Consider the following 15,391-nt stretch of genomic DNA (forward strand, 5'->3'; position numbering starts at 1 on the left):
ATATATATATATATATATATATATATATTAAAATATTTTGTTCCAGGGACCCCCGGAAGCAAAGATTTGAGTTACAAATGTTCACTTTAAAAAAATATATATTCAAAGATTTGCACAAATCTTCAAGATTTTTCAAAAATAGCAGATCTACAAGCTCATAGCGCTGCACTCGGTGCCACGCTATGAGCTTGTACATCTGCTATTTTTGAATAGCCAAAGAAATCTAAAATGACACAGATGCGTACCCGGTCTTAATGGGTTAATCAGAATAATCAATTTAGTCGATAATAATAAAAGAAAATCTATTAAAATTTTTCGTGTCAATTTGTTGATATATAAATAAGGAAAGAAACCCTACATGAGCAAGATTAAGTCAGTTATTGTTTCTAAAGGTCGGTTTTCGATACATTTTCGGTTAATTGCCCCAGCCCTAGAGCAACCACTTTGCCAACATATGGCCCAATACGTCTACATGTTAATCAGCCCTGTCCAAAGATATTCTACAATGAAGCCATAACAGAGGCACTGTTGCATTACAGGTCACACCACCCGGAGGGTGAAGGTGAACAGAGAGACAGACGCCTCATAAATAGGACGTCACAACATATGGCGGCAACGACACAAAACAGACATTTTCTGAGCGTTTAGGGCCCGAGGGGGAGAACAACAGAGATCGTTCATCTTACCTGCCATCATCTTCTGGGCTTCGTAGGGCTCCATGTAGCCGTCGTTCTCGGTCGTCAGACTCGTCACCTTCTCCGTGGCGGTCTGAGTGCCGAGTCCGATGGCCTGCTCGGCATCGAACGGGTCCGCGTAGTCTTCTAGGATGATGAGCTGTAAGGGGAAGGAAAAAATACAACACGTCATTTTCAAAGCCCTCGCATATTCTGAAACAGTGGTGGAAGTAAATAAGTACCTGCTCATAACGCGTCGCAGCGACGCATTGTGAGCTTGTAGATCTGCTATTTTAAAAAGATTTTAATACATTTTAGAACGTTTGAAAACAGGTTCTCAAACGGCGCATTCTGCTTAATGAGCACTTTCTACTTGTGGTACTTTAAGTACATTTTGATACCAATACTTTCGTACTTTTACTCAAGTACATTTTTAATTCCGGACTTTTACTTGTAACAGAGTATTTCTACATTGCAGTATTGATACTTTTATTTACTTAAGTAAAGTTTCCCACCACTGTTCTGAACTGAGAGCGGGTAATTGCTGTAGAAATGAAACATGTTTATTGTTGACGTTGTGGGAGAACCAATACCTTGCGTGATCTTTACCTGATGTGGGTTTACCTATTATGTTAATGTGTGGATATTTCACTGTCTTTGTTGCATGAACTGGTCTATTGAACACTGCACCTGCTGCTACCTTTCTTTTGGTGTACACGCCTGCATATCGGAGCTGTTGGGGCGGAAACCTCTTATCTCCACATTTTAACAGTTCTTTCCTAAATTGAGACGACATGATGCTAATGTTCTAAAGAACATGTACATACCTGCATTATGATGCCAATGTTCTAAAGTACCTGCATGTTCTGTACATCATGTATATCCTGTATCTTTTTGATTATTCGACCCGTTTCAATCCCATGTTTTGTTTTTGTTTTCTCTCTTACTCTCCAGCTCTTACTCTAAACTACAAAATGATGGGACTACAGAGAGGGAAGGAGGGAGAAATGGAAAAGGAAGGGGGATTGAGATTGAAAGCAATAGGAGCTCTTGTGAACACTATAGCACAAGTTGGAGGTGTCCAGGGAGTCACACGCATGACAGCAAACTGCTGCGGGCGGCCTGGGACAGTGTGACATGTGACACACATGGACTAAACTAACGCTGAGGTCAAAGAGGATGAACGAACGCAGTATAGAGCTGTGTTGATTTTGACACCAAACTTTGATTTAGTCTTTTGAATAAAATTCCATTTAGTCATCTGAAATGTTTCAGATTTTGTCTAGTTTCAGTCGACTAAATTTACAGTTGATTTAGTCGACTAAAATGTATTTTGGCGGTGCCTTGATGGCGTCGTAATGGCTGATTTTACACTTGGTTCAATGCTGGAAATAGCAGATCTACAAGCCCACAACGCTTGTATATCTGCTATTTAACACCCGAGCGCAACCAAACATAAAATGACTTGTCTTTTAGTTCTACTGGATCTCTTCTTCACTAGTCCCTCACTAACCTAGTTTTTATTTGTTGACGAAATTGTCAATATATTTAGTCTTAGTTTTAGTCATCATAGCTTAGTTTTTATGTAGTATTTATTTAGTTTCCGTCAGTGAAAAAAGGTAGTTGACGAACATTTTTCGTCATAGTTTTAGTCGACAAAATCAACACTGTGTATAGAGACACCATAAATAACACTCCACCTCCATGTGCCTCAGCACACCACCACAGCGCCTCAAACTTACACTTATGGCACAGTCTAGCTGCTACTGCCGGCCGCTCTAATTATATGACAGGCCAGTGACAGGCCTGCATTTCAAAAAAAGGCAGAGCTAGCTAGAGGACCACAAATGCTAAACTTCCTTAAGAGAAACAATTTGGCAAGATTTATAGCACACTGGCAGCCAGCCATGGCTAATTGCAGTCCAGCTCTTTTTTTCTTTTCTTTTTTCTTTTCTTCTACCCCCGAAGTATTTCGTGCAGAAGACGGCTATTAGGGAAGGATGTCCTAAGAACCAGAAATATGGTCGAATCTTAACCCATTAAGACATTAAGTCAGATTCTTCCAGGAGCCCCCAGAAGCAAAGATTTGAGTTACAAATGTTCCCTTTAAAAAGTATATATTCAAAGATTTGCAAACATTTTCACGATTTTTCAAAAAATAGCAGATCTACAAGCTCATAGCGTGGCACTCGGTTCCGTACTATGAGCTTGTATATCTGCTATTTTTGAATAGCCAAAGAAATATAAAATGACACAGATGCGTTCCTCGGATTGAATGGTTTAAGGGAACAGAACAACGATTCCGTCCACAGCAACCCCGGAAGAAATATTAATTAAAAAGTCCCCTTCCATCCCCATGAGAATGTTACTTCACATTAAGTAGTAAGAAGTAAAGAAGCTAAACTTTAAATGGGGCGAGGGGTGGTTGGGGGGGGGCGGGTGCCATCTGTCCGGTTGGACCCTGTTGGATCTAAATGAGGAGGCTTTGACTGGAGGGATTTTGGCCTGGCTGCAAAAACAGGCTGGTGGAAAAAAAGACTTTTGTTTTCCTGAAGGAACTCTCTCTTTTAGAGGAGTCTTATTCCAAGTCTGGCGGCCTTGAGGACGGACTGGAGTGCCTCAGGTCATAGAATCATTAAGCATCTTGATGGAGGGTTTCCTTGAGGGGCGGGGGGGAGGGTGGGGGGTGTCTGTAGAGGTATAAGAGCACTCGCTCACCGCCCTTAGTGGGCCGGGTTCAGGGGAGTGCAGCACGCATGGAGGGATTTGGCAATGACTACATAAGAGGAGAAAATGAAAAGAATATACCCCAAAAAAAAAAGAATCATTATATCTCTCACACACACACACACACACACACACACACACACACACACACACACACACACACACACACACACACACACACACACACACACACACACACACACACACACACACACACACACACACACACACACACACACACACACACACACACACACACACACACACACACAAGCCTTGCCAGCTTCCTCAACACACAAACAAGCGTGCATTTATACAATATACGTTAGTAGACACTTAGTAGGGCTTAGTGGACACAAACAAACAGGTTTGAATGGCACTGCACCCTAGTATATGAGTCATACTGTATGTTCGCTACAGGAAGGAACATGGAGTCTAAACAAGGTGCTCATCTCTCTTCTTCTGATCTAGAACATTGGTGGGGTCCGGCGTCCGGGGACCCCCAGGGGTACATTGGAGGAGTATGTTGGCTGTTCAAAAATATTAGATCTACAATCTCACAGAGCGCCACGTTGTGCCACGCTGCGAGCTTGTACATCTGCTGTATTAGAAATCTTGAAAGTGCTAGAGAAATATTCTAGAGTGTTAGAATATTTTGCTTTTTTTAAACCAAAACCTTCTCTTCTGGGGGTCCCTGGCACAAAACCTTTTCAGATGGGGGGTCTGCGGCCAACTACCTATCAATTTGGGGGTCCTTGGCACGAAAAGGTTTGAGAACTTGATTTAGAAGATGTGGACAGAACCGCCACCATCCATGTTCTGCCACAGCACACCTAATACTAACCCTACAGGGCCCACCCCTGAGAGATCACACACACATAAGTTTGTATTACTATACTTGTGAGGACATCAGCATTTTAGGACAGCAACTTTATGAATGGCATTTTTTTAGATTGTTGGCATTTTTTAACCCTAACCCACGTGAGTTTCTAGCTATTTTGGTTGCATGACACCGGAGCACATCTATGTATCGGGCATTACATTGACCCCGACCCCTAAACCTAACCTCTAAATGCCTAACCCTAACCTGAATCTTTTCCTACAGTCAGTGTAACCCTAATTCTAAAAGTCTTTTCGTTTTTTTGTGAGGACAATTGACCTGGTCCTCACAAGAGAGGACCAGGTCAATTGTCCTCCATTTCTTAAATTACACTCTACAACTTCAAGTATAGTAATACACACACACCTGCCAAGCCTCCGGGAAATCAGGGGAATCCAGGAGCACTAAACCAATTTAAACTGTGGGGATTTCAACTGGGGAAGCACATGCTATCTTTTACAGTTCTGATAAAAAAAACGTGGATGTCACTGAACTGAAATTTGGAAACTATTGGATGTGCAAAACGTTAAGTGGTATAAATTTGTACGGCGATTATGTCTCAACAGTGACACAGCGGCAGGCATGTTGGTGCACGGATCCTCCACACCATACATGGATTAGGCATCATGAGATAAGGGGAAGTACCGGGGCTGTGTTTCATAACGGCCACCGTGTGTGTGTGTGTGTGTGTGTGTGTGTGTGTGTGTGTGTGTGTGTGTGTGTGTGTGTGTGTGTGTGTGTGTGTGTGTGGAATCCTCCTTCTCCACCATTCCCTCTCCATCTCGTCTGGGACGAAACCTTGTATCTCCATAATCCATATTTCAACTTGTATCAATATTTTTCATAAATTAATGCCCTACTTTGTTGTATAATTGTGTCACAGAAAAGTAGTGAAAATATCTATAATAGTGAAAGTGGTAAAGAGTGCCTGTGGGTTTTATAAATATTTAATGAATGACAACGCACTATCAAGAGAGACTTAAATAACTGCATTGGAACACGGGTTCTTTTTTAAAATTTCCTGAAAAGTGACAGTTTTTTGGACATACAAGTTTTCCACCCAACAGCGACAAAATCTGTTTTGTTGAAAATAACTAGGACGTTTCTCTGCCACAGTGTAATTATGGGTTCCTCCTCTGTTTTGCTTCTGTGCATTTGAAACCCGGGGAGGGGAGGGGGGTGTGTGTGTGTGGGGAGGGGGGGGCCAACACAAACACTGTTTCTGGTTTGCTTTGCACCACAAATATAATAACATATCTCACTCACACAAGCCTTAATTGAATTCAGCCAAGTTGGGGGATTAGCAAAAATTTCCCTGGTTGTCAACGCACAGCGTTCACTCCCAAAATGGTGCATCAGTGTAAAGCATTGGTTCTCAAAGAGTGGTCCTTGGGGGGGGGGTTTCCAGGGGGTCCCAAGCTAAAGTAGTTAATGTAGCATCACAATCATTTTAACAATTTTATCCATTTATACGTTGGCTATTCGAAAACAGCAGATATACAAGCTCACAGTGCCGCGCTGTGAGCTTGTACATCTGCTATTTTTTAGAAAATCAGTTTGAAAAATGTTTGGAAACTTGTGAATCATTTTAAATTTCTTTTAACACAAATCTTCTTTTCTAGGGGGGTCCCTGGCACAAAACATTTTCAGATGGGGGTCCGCGCCCAAATACATATCCATTTGGGGGTCCTTGACATGAAAAAGGTTAAGCACCACTGATATATAGCAAAATGCGTTAAAAAAAACTGATTTAGAAGACATTTGTAGAATCCCCAGAAGCAAAGATTTGAGTTTCTACTTGTGTAAAAGGGTGATTTATACGCAACTACAAGTATAAATCAATCCGTGACAGCGTTTTAGTTCCTCTCACATCATCTCACACGTTTTTGTTGCAGGGAAACTTGTTCATCAGTAATCTCAGTGTGTGTGTGTGGCTGCCTTGTCCCAACCACAGATACAGTCATGGGAGACACAGTCCAGGCCTGATAATAAGTAACCCTGACCAAATAAACACATGAATCATTTAAATGGCAGGGACGAAGGCCACTGGCCATCTGTCTGTGTGGTCAACAACTAATCTTGTAGCTCAGTCACTAGTATATGGAGAGACCATGAAGGCCCAGGATGTGTGCCATAAAGTTTTATGTTGCTTTTTTATATTCATGCCATGGAAGTTTTTTTTTCTTTTTTCGGGAAGGAACATAATTTAGCAGGTTCTTTGTCAGAAGTCGCCCTGCCTCACATATATTCCGCGTTACACGACATGAATTCACGCCTGGGTGCTGCGGCCCAGTCTATACGTTTCCTTTGTTCCTTGTTAAGCGAGACGAGAGCCATAGACCACTTCCCGGGCAGAATGCTTCCCATCCTGTCTCGAACCTTCCAATCTTTAATATGTTTTAATACTGCCTTATTGGCCTCCAGGGAAATACAATTATATTAGGTTTGCGGTGAGATAGCACAAACTATTAATTAACTGATTGCCCAGACTCTCAATCAATTGCTTGATAAAAAGCCCAGACATTCATTTAGTTTCCTTTTGCCTTCTATGCCCTATGACCCCACAGTTTATAGTAACCCCCTAGACTTTGCCTGCCGTGTTTTAGGAGAATTGTGCTGTTTAATGACAATTATCTGTCAGATCAGAACACAGATTTTTTTTTTACTTAAGTAAAAGTACCAATAACACCCGGACTCCACTTTGAGAACCAATGCTTATTTATTTTTTCAGTTTCATTTTGCTAATCCTCAACTTGGCTGAATTCAATTAAGGCTTGTGTGAGTGAGTGATAAAATACTGCTACAAGTAAAAGTGCTGTATTCCACATTTTGCTAGAGTAAAATAACAAAAGTATTGAGGGTCAAACTACATTTAAGTACCAAAATAAAAGTTTTTCATTATTTGTCAAACATTTTCAAAAATAGCTTGATCTAGCTACAGATCTAGAACGCGTTGTAGGCTTGTAGAACGGCATTTTTTTAATAGCCAAAGTATAAAATAGAGCTTAAGAGGTTAACGTACGTTTTGTATCAATTAAATCTGCAAAGTAACTTCTAACTAAAGTTTTCTAATAATTGTAATGGAGTAAAAAGTGCAATGCTCAAGCAAAGCAAAAGTACCTCAAAATTGTGTGTAAGTACAATACTTGAGTAAATGTACTTAGTTACTTTCCATCACGGTCTGCTATACATAGTAAACATTAAAAACACATGACATGGTGTTTGCCTTTCCTGTTAATGTAAGTTTTACTTTGGGAGACACAAAAGGCTGGGTTAAGTACTGTCAACCAGTGACATCATCTGATTGGGAGTTGAACACAGATACAAATAGAGGCCTGTATTGCAGAACCAAAACACCACTTATCCACTGGAATATCCTTGACTCAACTTTAAAAAAGGTTCTATTATGCCAGGTCTTCTACCAGCGCAGAGACGGGAAAGCCCCCTCATATTTGTCTTTCAGTTGTTCTTGATCCGAGTCAAAACACTCTCAAGCTCAACAGAATTACACTGGATTCACGCTATACAAATGTATTATGCTGAAACAGAAAGGATGTGTTTTTATCTTGGTAATTTAAAGCCTTAATGGACATACCCTTATATTTCAAGGATATCTGAGTGTAAAAGCTCCATTTGATGAAATGATGTCTAGCAATATGATAGTAAGGCTCTTTATGGCAAACTTCCCCTCTATAAATTGTAGTGACAGAGGTTGTTTGGAGAGGTCTTAAACATAGACATAAATTGTATTTTTTCAATTACCGCTCTCTCAGCCACACATACTGTAGATCACAAGTTCAACTCACAAGTCGGTTTTGCATTTTTAAAGTGTTGTTTAAAGAGAATGGAGCAAAATGAGCTATGATGAAGGAAGTTAGTCAAGGAACATTCCATGCTAGTTGTATCTTGATGTTTTTTACTTTCTGTTTGAGTCACAAGGCTTATCAGGCCTTCAAGATTAATATTGTACTGTGTGTCATAGAGAAACCTTGCATAAGATAGCCTAAGGTTTGCAATTTTTTTATGACAGCAGATCCAGAAAAGATTCATCATTGCTGTATACAAGCCAAACCTTTGTTAATAGATTGTAAAAAGGTGTGAAGAATACAATAAAAGGTGACTCATGTGATAGGTCAGCTGTCAAATGTGTTCATCATCCAAGTTCTTTTTTGCGGCAACATCCAACTTCTTTCATGCAGTCTCACATCACTCATCTACTGTGAAACAATGTGCAAAATGTGCCTTGCTTAAGGGCACCTCAACAGAGTGGATATGATTACTCATTCACTTTCTCCTCACAGAGTTTCCCAGCCACTTAAAGAGTATTTTAACTGACCACTCTCCACTTAAGCCCAGGTTTCCAGACACTTAAGCCACCACCACCCTGCAGCTGAGGGCCTCAAGTATAGGTGGTGTTAGGGGGCTAATGTTCCCAAACTTCACTACACAAACAGTGATGGAAGAAGTACTCCGATGTTTTACTGAAGTAAAAGTGGCAACACAATGTTACAAATAAAAGTCCTGCATTCTGAATTTTACTTGAGTAAATGTACAAAAGTATTGGCAAAATATACTTAAAGTACCAAAAGTAAAAGTACTCATTATGCAGAATGTCCAGTTTCACACGTTTATTCAAAGGTTTTCCAAATTTGTCAATCTTTAAAAAATTGCATATCTACAAGCTCACAGTGCAAGTACAAAGTAGTGCTTAAGTGTGTAAGGTATGTGTCATGTGATAATAATAATAAATAATAATAAACCTACAAAGTAACTTGTAAATAAAGCTCTCAAATAACTGTGGTGGACTTGAGTCCACCACTGTACACAAATGAGTAGTACTCTACAGCAGTGGTTCTCAACCAGTGGTCCTTGAGGGGGTTCCAGGTGGTCCCCAGCTAAATGATGGAGAGTTGGTAACCAAATGTACCCTTATAGATCTTTAACTCTTGAGAGCGTAAAATTAAACCCTTACGGGTCCATTTGGTTTCATTTTACGCTCTCAAGAGTTAAATTATTGTTAAACATCTGCATGACTTAATTTACAAGAAGTCTACACAATTAGAGAATGTAGAAGAATTGTTATTTTGGATCAACGTTTGCCTGTTGTCTCTCCTACGGTACCAACATCAATACAGCATGGAATTGTGGACAAAATCGTATCCAAAATATTCTTAAAAGGATAGTTCACCCAAAAAAATGCTTATTTTCTATCCATTACTCACCCCATGATGCCTTGAATTCATGGAGATTTTTTTGTTTTTGTCGCATTCCTAAGCCAATAATTTGATGACCGGCCGAGATGCTAATGTCTCCCATACTGATGAAACGGAGCCGCTGCTGGTCATCAAATTATTGGCTTAGGAATGCGACAAAAACTAAAACGTCTCCATGAATTCAAATCTCCATGGGATGAGTAATCGATAGAAAAAAAGTAATTTTGGGGGTGAACTATCCCTTTAAGTCGGTATCCCCCTTAAGCCAAACGGTGGTCCGTGGCTCAAATGCCGAAATAAATAATGGGCCTTGATATGAAAAGGGCTGAAAACCCACTGCTCACTACAGTAAGACTGAAGAGGAGTGTGGAGAATAGGAGGAGAGAGGAGCGCTGCCTGCCTGCCTGCCTGCCTGCCTGCCTGCCTGCCTGCCTGCCTGCCTGCCTGCCTGCCTGCCCGCCTGCCTGGGGACACACCATCTGCCTCCTGGCATGCCAGGGCGTGTCAGGACCACAGCCAAAGAGCCACACTTGTCATGAAAGTCAAATTCACCCTCAGTGCAAGACTGTAGTAACCTCAGCATGGGGACCGTCCCTTCACTAAAGCAAGGATGTAAGCCTTTAGCCTCGCACAAAGGCAACCTCGCTCAGGCTTAGAGACACACGTCCCCCATGGTAGCCCGGGCGTATCGCTAGTCTGCAGAGCAGAATAAAGCACTTACTCAATTACGCTCATTCCAGAGCCACAATGAATGGCCGCCCCGAGTTGGCCCGGTCTTTTACACCTGCCAGTTCTTAGGCCAAGCTCGCAGTGGTGAGAAGGAACGGCGGACGGCCAGTGGTGGAAAAAGTACTCAAGTGTTTCACTTAGGTATCAATACTGCAATGTAGAAGTACTCTGTTACAGGTAAAAGTCCGGAATTTAAAATTGACTTGAGTAAAAGTACAAAAGTATTGGTATCAAAATGTACTTAAAGTACCAAAAGTAAAAGTACTAAAATGTTTGAAAATAGACAATCTACAAGCTCACAACGCGTCGAGCTTGGAGATCTGCTATTTTCAAATAGCCTACGTATAAAATAGGGCTAAAGTGGTTAATGTATGTTTTATAATGTAATAATTCATATCCGCAAAGTAACTAGTAACTAAAGTTTTCAAATTATTGTAGTGGAGTAAAAGTACAATATTTGCCTCCGAGATGTAGTGGAGTAAAAGTAAAAGTATAGACAATTGTCTATACTTTTCACAAAATCCAGTAAAGTAAAAATGACCTCAAATCATTACTTAAGTACTGTACTTGAGTAAATGTACTTAGTTACTTTACACCACTGCGGGACGGCCCCAGACTGCTTAGAATGCATCGTGGCTCGTGACGGAACGAGGCTGATTCAAACTCGGAGAGCAACGGGGAGAACAATAGTGAAGGGAGGGGGACCGCAGCAGGCACCTGCCACTTTGGCATTCAACAGCTCCTAGGATTACAATTCAATTGGGCTCCCAGTCCCTTCCATTAGCAGTGAAAATATGTGGCCGAGAATGCATCTCCTTAAAACCCTGAATGGAGAGAGAATGGGTTCCCTGGCACAACACAGGGTTAGTTTTCTAAAGTAGTTTGATCAGATGGCTTAGGATTTGGTTAAAACACTTAGCAACCGGCGTACGCTGCTATTATGGCAATTATTGCACTTTGGAACAAGTGCAATAAACATTTATGTCCATTGTTGGTACTTGTTGTTGGAGCATCAAACTACTTCAACTAAGCACTAAGCTTAGACTATACACAGCCTACTATGAAGTGATAAACACAGACATACAAAGTTGAAGTGAATGAGAAACACACTTCCTCAACAAGTACCCTAAAAGGGCCACCATGGAAGACTGGGTTGTTCTATTGCTTGCTTTTCCCATTGAATCCGGGAACGCATCTACTGTACAAATGTCTTCTAAATCCTAACAGTTTTCTGAAAACCGTATGTTGCTATAATATCAGTGGTTCTCAAACTTTTTCATGTCAAGGACTCCCAAAATCATATATATTTGGTTTGCGGACCCCCACCTCAAAATATGTTGTTCCAGGGACCCCCCAGAAGCAAAGATTTGAGTTAAAAATGTTCACTTTAAAAGATATCCCGGATTGAATGGGTTATTGCCTTTTGCATGTTTCTTTGTGTCCTTGTTGTTGTATATACTGTAGGTTTACCATTATTATTATTATTATTATTACTAGAACAGCGCTACTTGATAGTCAGGAACGATGCAAGTCGGGAGTACATGCCTGTGCCGACTTGTTTATGCCATTTCCTCACACGCCGCCACTTACAGTATGTTGGCAAAGCAGAATACATTCTGATTGAGGAGCAGGGAATTGCACCCATAGAGCAGCTGTGCTCAGTCGACTTTCCACCGAGCATTAAATTAAGAAAAAAATAAGAAAAGAAGAAAAGACAGGTGCTCTGATGATTGATGGCAGTAATGGTCAGGCCTCCCAGTCTCCTGACAAGGCCCGGTGAAAGACTCCACATAGGAATTGTGATAGAATTGTCACGGCTGGACGATATGTCTTCAAATCAATGTCACGATTTGATTGATCATTTCAAACTTTTGAAAAGCAGATCTAAAAGCTCACAACGCGTCGCCATATGCGACACGTGAGCTTGTAGATCGGCTCTTTCACTATTTCTATAAACCCCCTAACACATTGACTGCCAATCGCGTAGATCTACGCGAACCTATTTAAAGCCGCCACGTGCCAATCGCGTAGACCTACGCGAAGTGGTGTTTTGTTTTTGTTTTCGAAAAAAAGTTCACATTGCACTTTTTTTCACTTTCGATACGGCACATTTCATTGTAGCACCACCGGAAACGGAATTATCCGGGATCCGGTTTTGCCGATCCCATCGGCCTCCATTCTAAAGCGGACACTAAAACGCCATTTTCTCGTTTGTAGTTTTTCTCGTCGCTGATCGCTGTTTAACATAAACTGTTGTAACTACAAGATGGCGACTGGGTTTTTGAAGGGGATTTCACTGGACGACGCAGTCGGATCGGCTGTGTGTTTACAAACAGTTTTATGCTAGATCTAAAGGGATTTAACGAGGTCTGTGGCGACGTGAATAAAACAAAAAAACAACAATAAAACGCTGGCACTGGTGATTACATTATGAGATTAAACTCTGGCGTGGAATGTGTTAACAGACAACGTCACACTGGCTCCAAACGTCATACTGGCTCCAAATGAAACCCATTCTGTCAGGTCTCGCTAGGACACGCCTCACTAGCCAACACACAAGAGGAGGTTGGGGTGTGCTGAAACCAGCGCACCCCAAAACAACAGGTTGAGAATTAATTGCATGAAACTATCACCTGTGCATCCAGTCTCAATGTTAGTAAACAAATAATTGGTCTATCCACTACACTTTGTACAAATAAAGTATAACAAATCAAACTAATCGATTTAGTCGAATATCCAAAAAATCTTTTAGAATGTATTCGTGTCGATTTAATAAGTTGATAAGAAATTAAAAAATATATATATTCCATTGACCTACATGAGCAAGATGAAGTCGGTTATAGGTTCCAAACATGGGTTTCCATATATTTCCGGTTAATTGTCCAGCCCTAGATTAAGATGCATCAGCACTTCCCTCATGAGAGCCAGCAGAAAGGCCAGAGAGGAAGCACAGAATGGGAGCAGGAGAGAAAAAAAAGAAAAGACATCGGTAAGACTGACTACTAGTGTGATTTATGTCTCGCGCCTACAGGGGATTTCAGACACCGATAACCTGATATGACTCAGAGCTTAGCAGTTCAATTGGGTTAAGGCATTTCGGCTGTCGTTTACTCATTTCGTTCTTCAGTGGGAAGAAAAACACCAATCCTCTACCTGATAGAGTGGTTCCCAACCTTCTTTCCCCCCTTCTTACATCTGAAAAAGACGAGACTCCACCAAACGTGCACCCACGGCAATTGCAGTTTGCAGACGTGTTAACCACATAAGCCCTACATAATTCTCGAACGACAAAAAGCGCAAAAACACAATCTACAAGCTCACACCGCGTCACAGGTGTGAGCTTGTAGATCGTATTTGCTACAGCATATTCAATCTGGACCCCAGGTTGGGAAACAGAGGGCATGAAGGCTGCTAGAGCAGTGGTTTTCAAAGTAGGGTCCGGCGAACCCCCAGGGGTTCTTGAGGGGGTTCCAGGGGGTCCCCAGACAAATGATGGATAGTTAGGAACCAAATGGACCCTTATGTGGTTGTAACTCTGAGAATGTACGAATGGAACCAAATGGTCCATTCGTACACTCTCAGAGTTATGGTGGTCCGTGGTCTAATGCAGGGGTTCTTAAAGTGGGGTTCAGGGACCCCCATGGGCCATGGCCCTACATATATCAGCTATTTTCAAAACATCTTGACATTCTTTGAAAATGGCACAAAGAACCACTGTGGAGGAGAGGAGAGGAGAGGAGAGGAGAGGATGGCTACAGACGTGTAGGCCTATTGCTCAGCTGACTGACATCCACTAATCAAAGCAGAATTCTGCAACACATTAACTCTTTGCCTCTGCTGTTAAGACTGTCCACCTTATCTTGTCTTACAAAAAAACCAAATGGCAAATTCTCTGATGCAGTCATCTGAAGAGAGAGAGAACTTGGCAGCGGTTTGTTTTCAATAGAACATCTTGGCAAGACACGTCCATCCCCTCAAGGCAATTTATTTGAGCAGAGACGATCACAGTCAGCCTCTCTCTCCGTTGACATAATGCAGTTACTATCAATAACACACTTCTTAGGTTTGTAAGAAGCGGAGCGCAAATCTGGTTAGGATTCAATGGAACCTCCCTCGTGGAGGGTCTGAGCCTTGCTGGGATACACAGCCCTGGAAATTAGATGAGCAAAGGGTGGAGGAGAACTGGTTTTTCACAGACAAAGACACAGTGCTACAGCAGTTTACCTCCCACAATGCAACTGTGACAATAATAGACTTCATTTGAAAGGTTTCCTGAGAGACAAGGTTATTGCTGGAGCACTGAACACACACACACACACACACACACACACGCACACGCCACACGCACACACACGCACAGTGCCCCAATGGACTCAACTGGCTCTGTTCCACTACGAAGGGTAACCCAGAACCTACCATAATAACCTGAAACGTTTCACAACCCGTGGAGTTCTGATTTGTTTTGTTGATTGTTTTTGTTTGTTTCCATTGTAACCAGAGAAAGGTAAGCCATAAAAAAGTAATAAAATAAAAGAATGAATTGATCTACAAGCTCACAAGCCGTAGTGTGTGTAGAAACAAATCCAGAGCCTGTGAAATATGTTTCACAGCACGGTACTGTTAGTTCTTATAGTGGAAAAGTTCCAGTAGTTTCAGAAAAATAAGCAGCAAATTATAATTTTCACCATGTAATCCCTCTTCGTAGATCAATCAGTGGCTGGAGCCAGCTGAAAGCAATGAGACCAATAAGTCTGCAAGAACAGCTAAAAGGCACAAAAAAAAAACGTTTGTTTTGTCTTCAGGCGAATTAAGCTCGCTGACACAGCTTTTAGTCTAATTGGAGTGGCTATTCAAAGTTTCCAAAATCATGTTTTTTCCTCAAAACAAACTTTAAAGTAATTAATAAATGCATTATGCCGAGTCATCCTGCTCCCAAAGGAAATGCCGAGACGAGAAGCTTTTTCTTCTCTTGTTTGTTTGTCTGCCTCGCTCCGTCTATGGCTGCATTTCATCACACATAACATACCGTTTTTGCAAGGTCAGGACTGTGGATTTCAGACACGTTCTCAATGTTCAACAGGCCTCGTATGTTTTCAGGGATCAGAGGCAGTGGTGGTACTCAAAATGTTTTACTCAAGTAAAAGTAGCAATACATATCGTTACTGTCG

At 41.4% G+C, this 15,391-nt stretch overlaps 1 protein-coding gene across 3 annotated transcripts in view; it reads right to left on the reverse strand.

The window, feature by feature from the left end:
• The window catches only part of shf (Src homology 2 domain containing F), a 182,418-nt gene that overhangs the window by 144,439 nt on the left and 22,588 nt on the right, over positions 1-15,391 (reverse strand). For all 3 annotated transcript variants that reach the window (XM_080437693.1, XM_080437692.1, XM_080437694.1), the window contains exon 2: positions 687-834. In XM_080437693.1, coding sequence (XP_080293819.1) covers positions 687-834 — 148 coding nt within the window. The remainder of the gene's footprint in view (positions 1-686; positions 835-15,391) is intronic.

Source organism: Gymnoscopelus braueri (assembly GCF_963280865.1).
Source record: "Gymnoscopelus braueri genome assembly, chromosome: 1".
Taxonomy (NCBI): Eukaryota; Metazoa; Chordata; class Actinopteri; order Myctophiformes; family Myctophidae; genus Gymnoscopelus; species Gymnoscopelus braueri.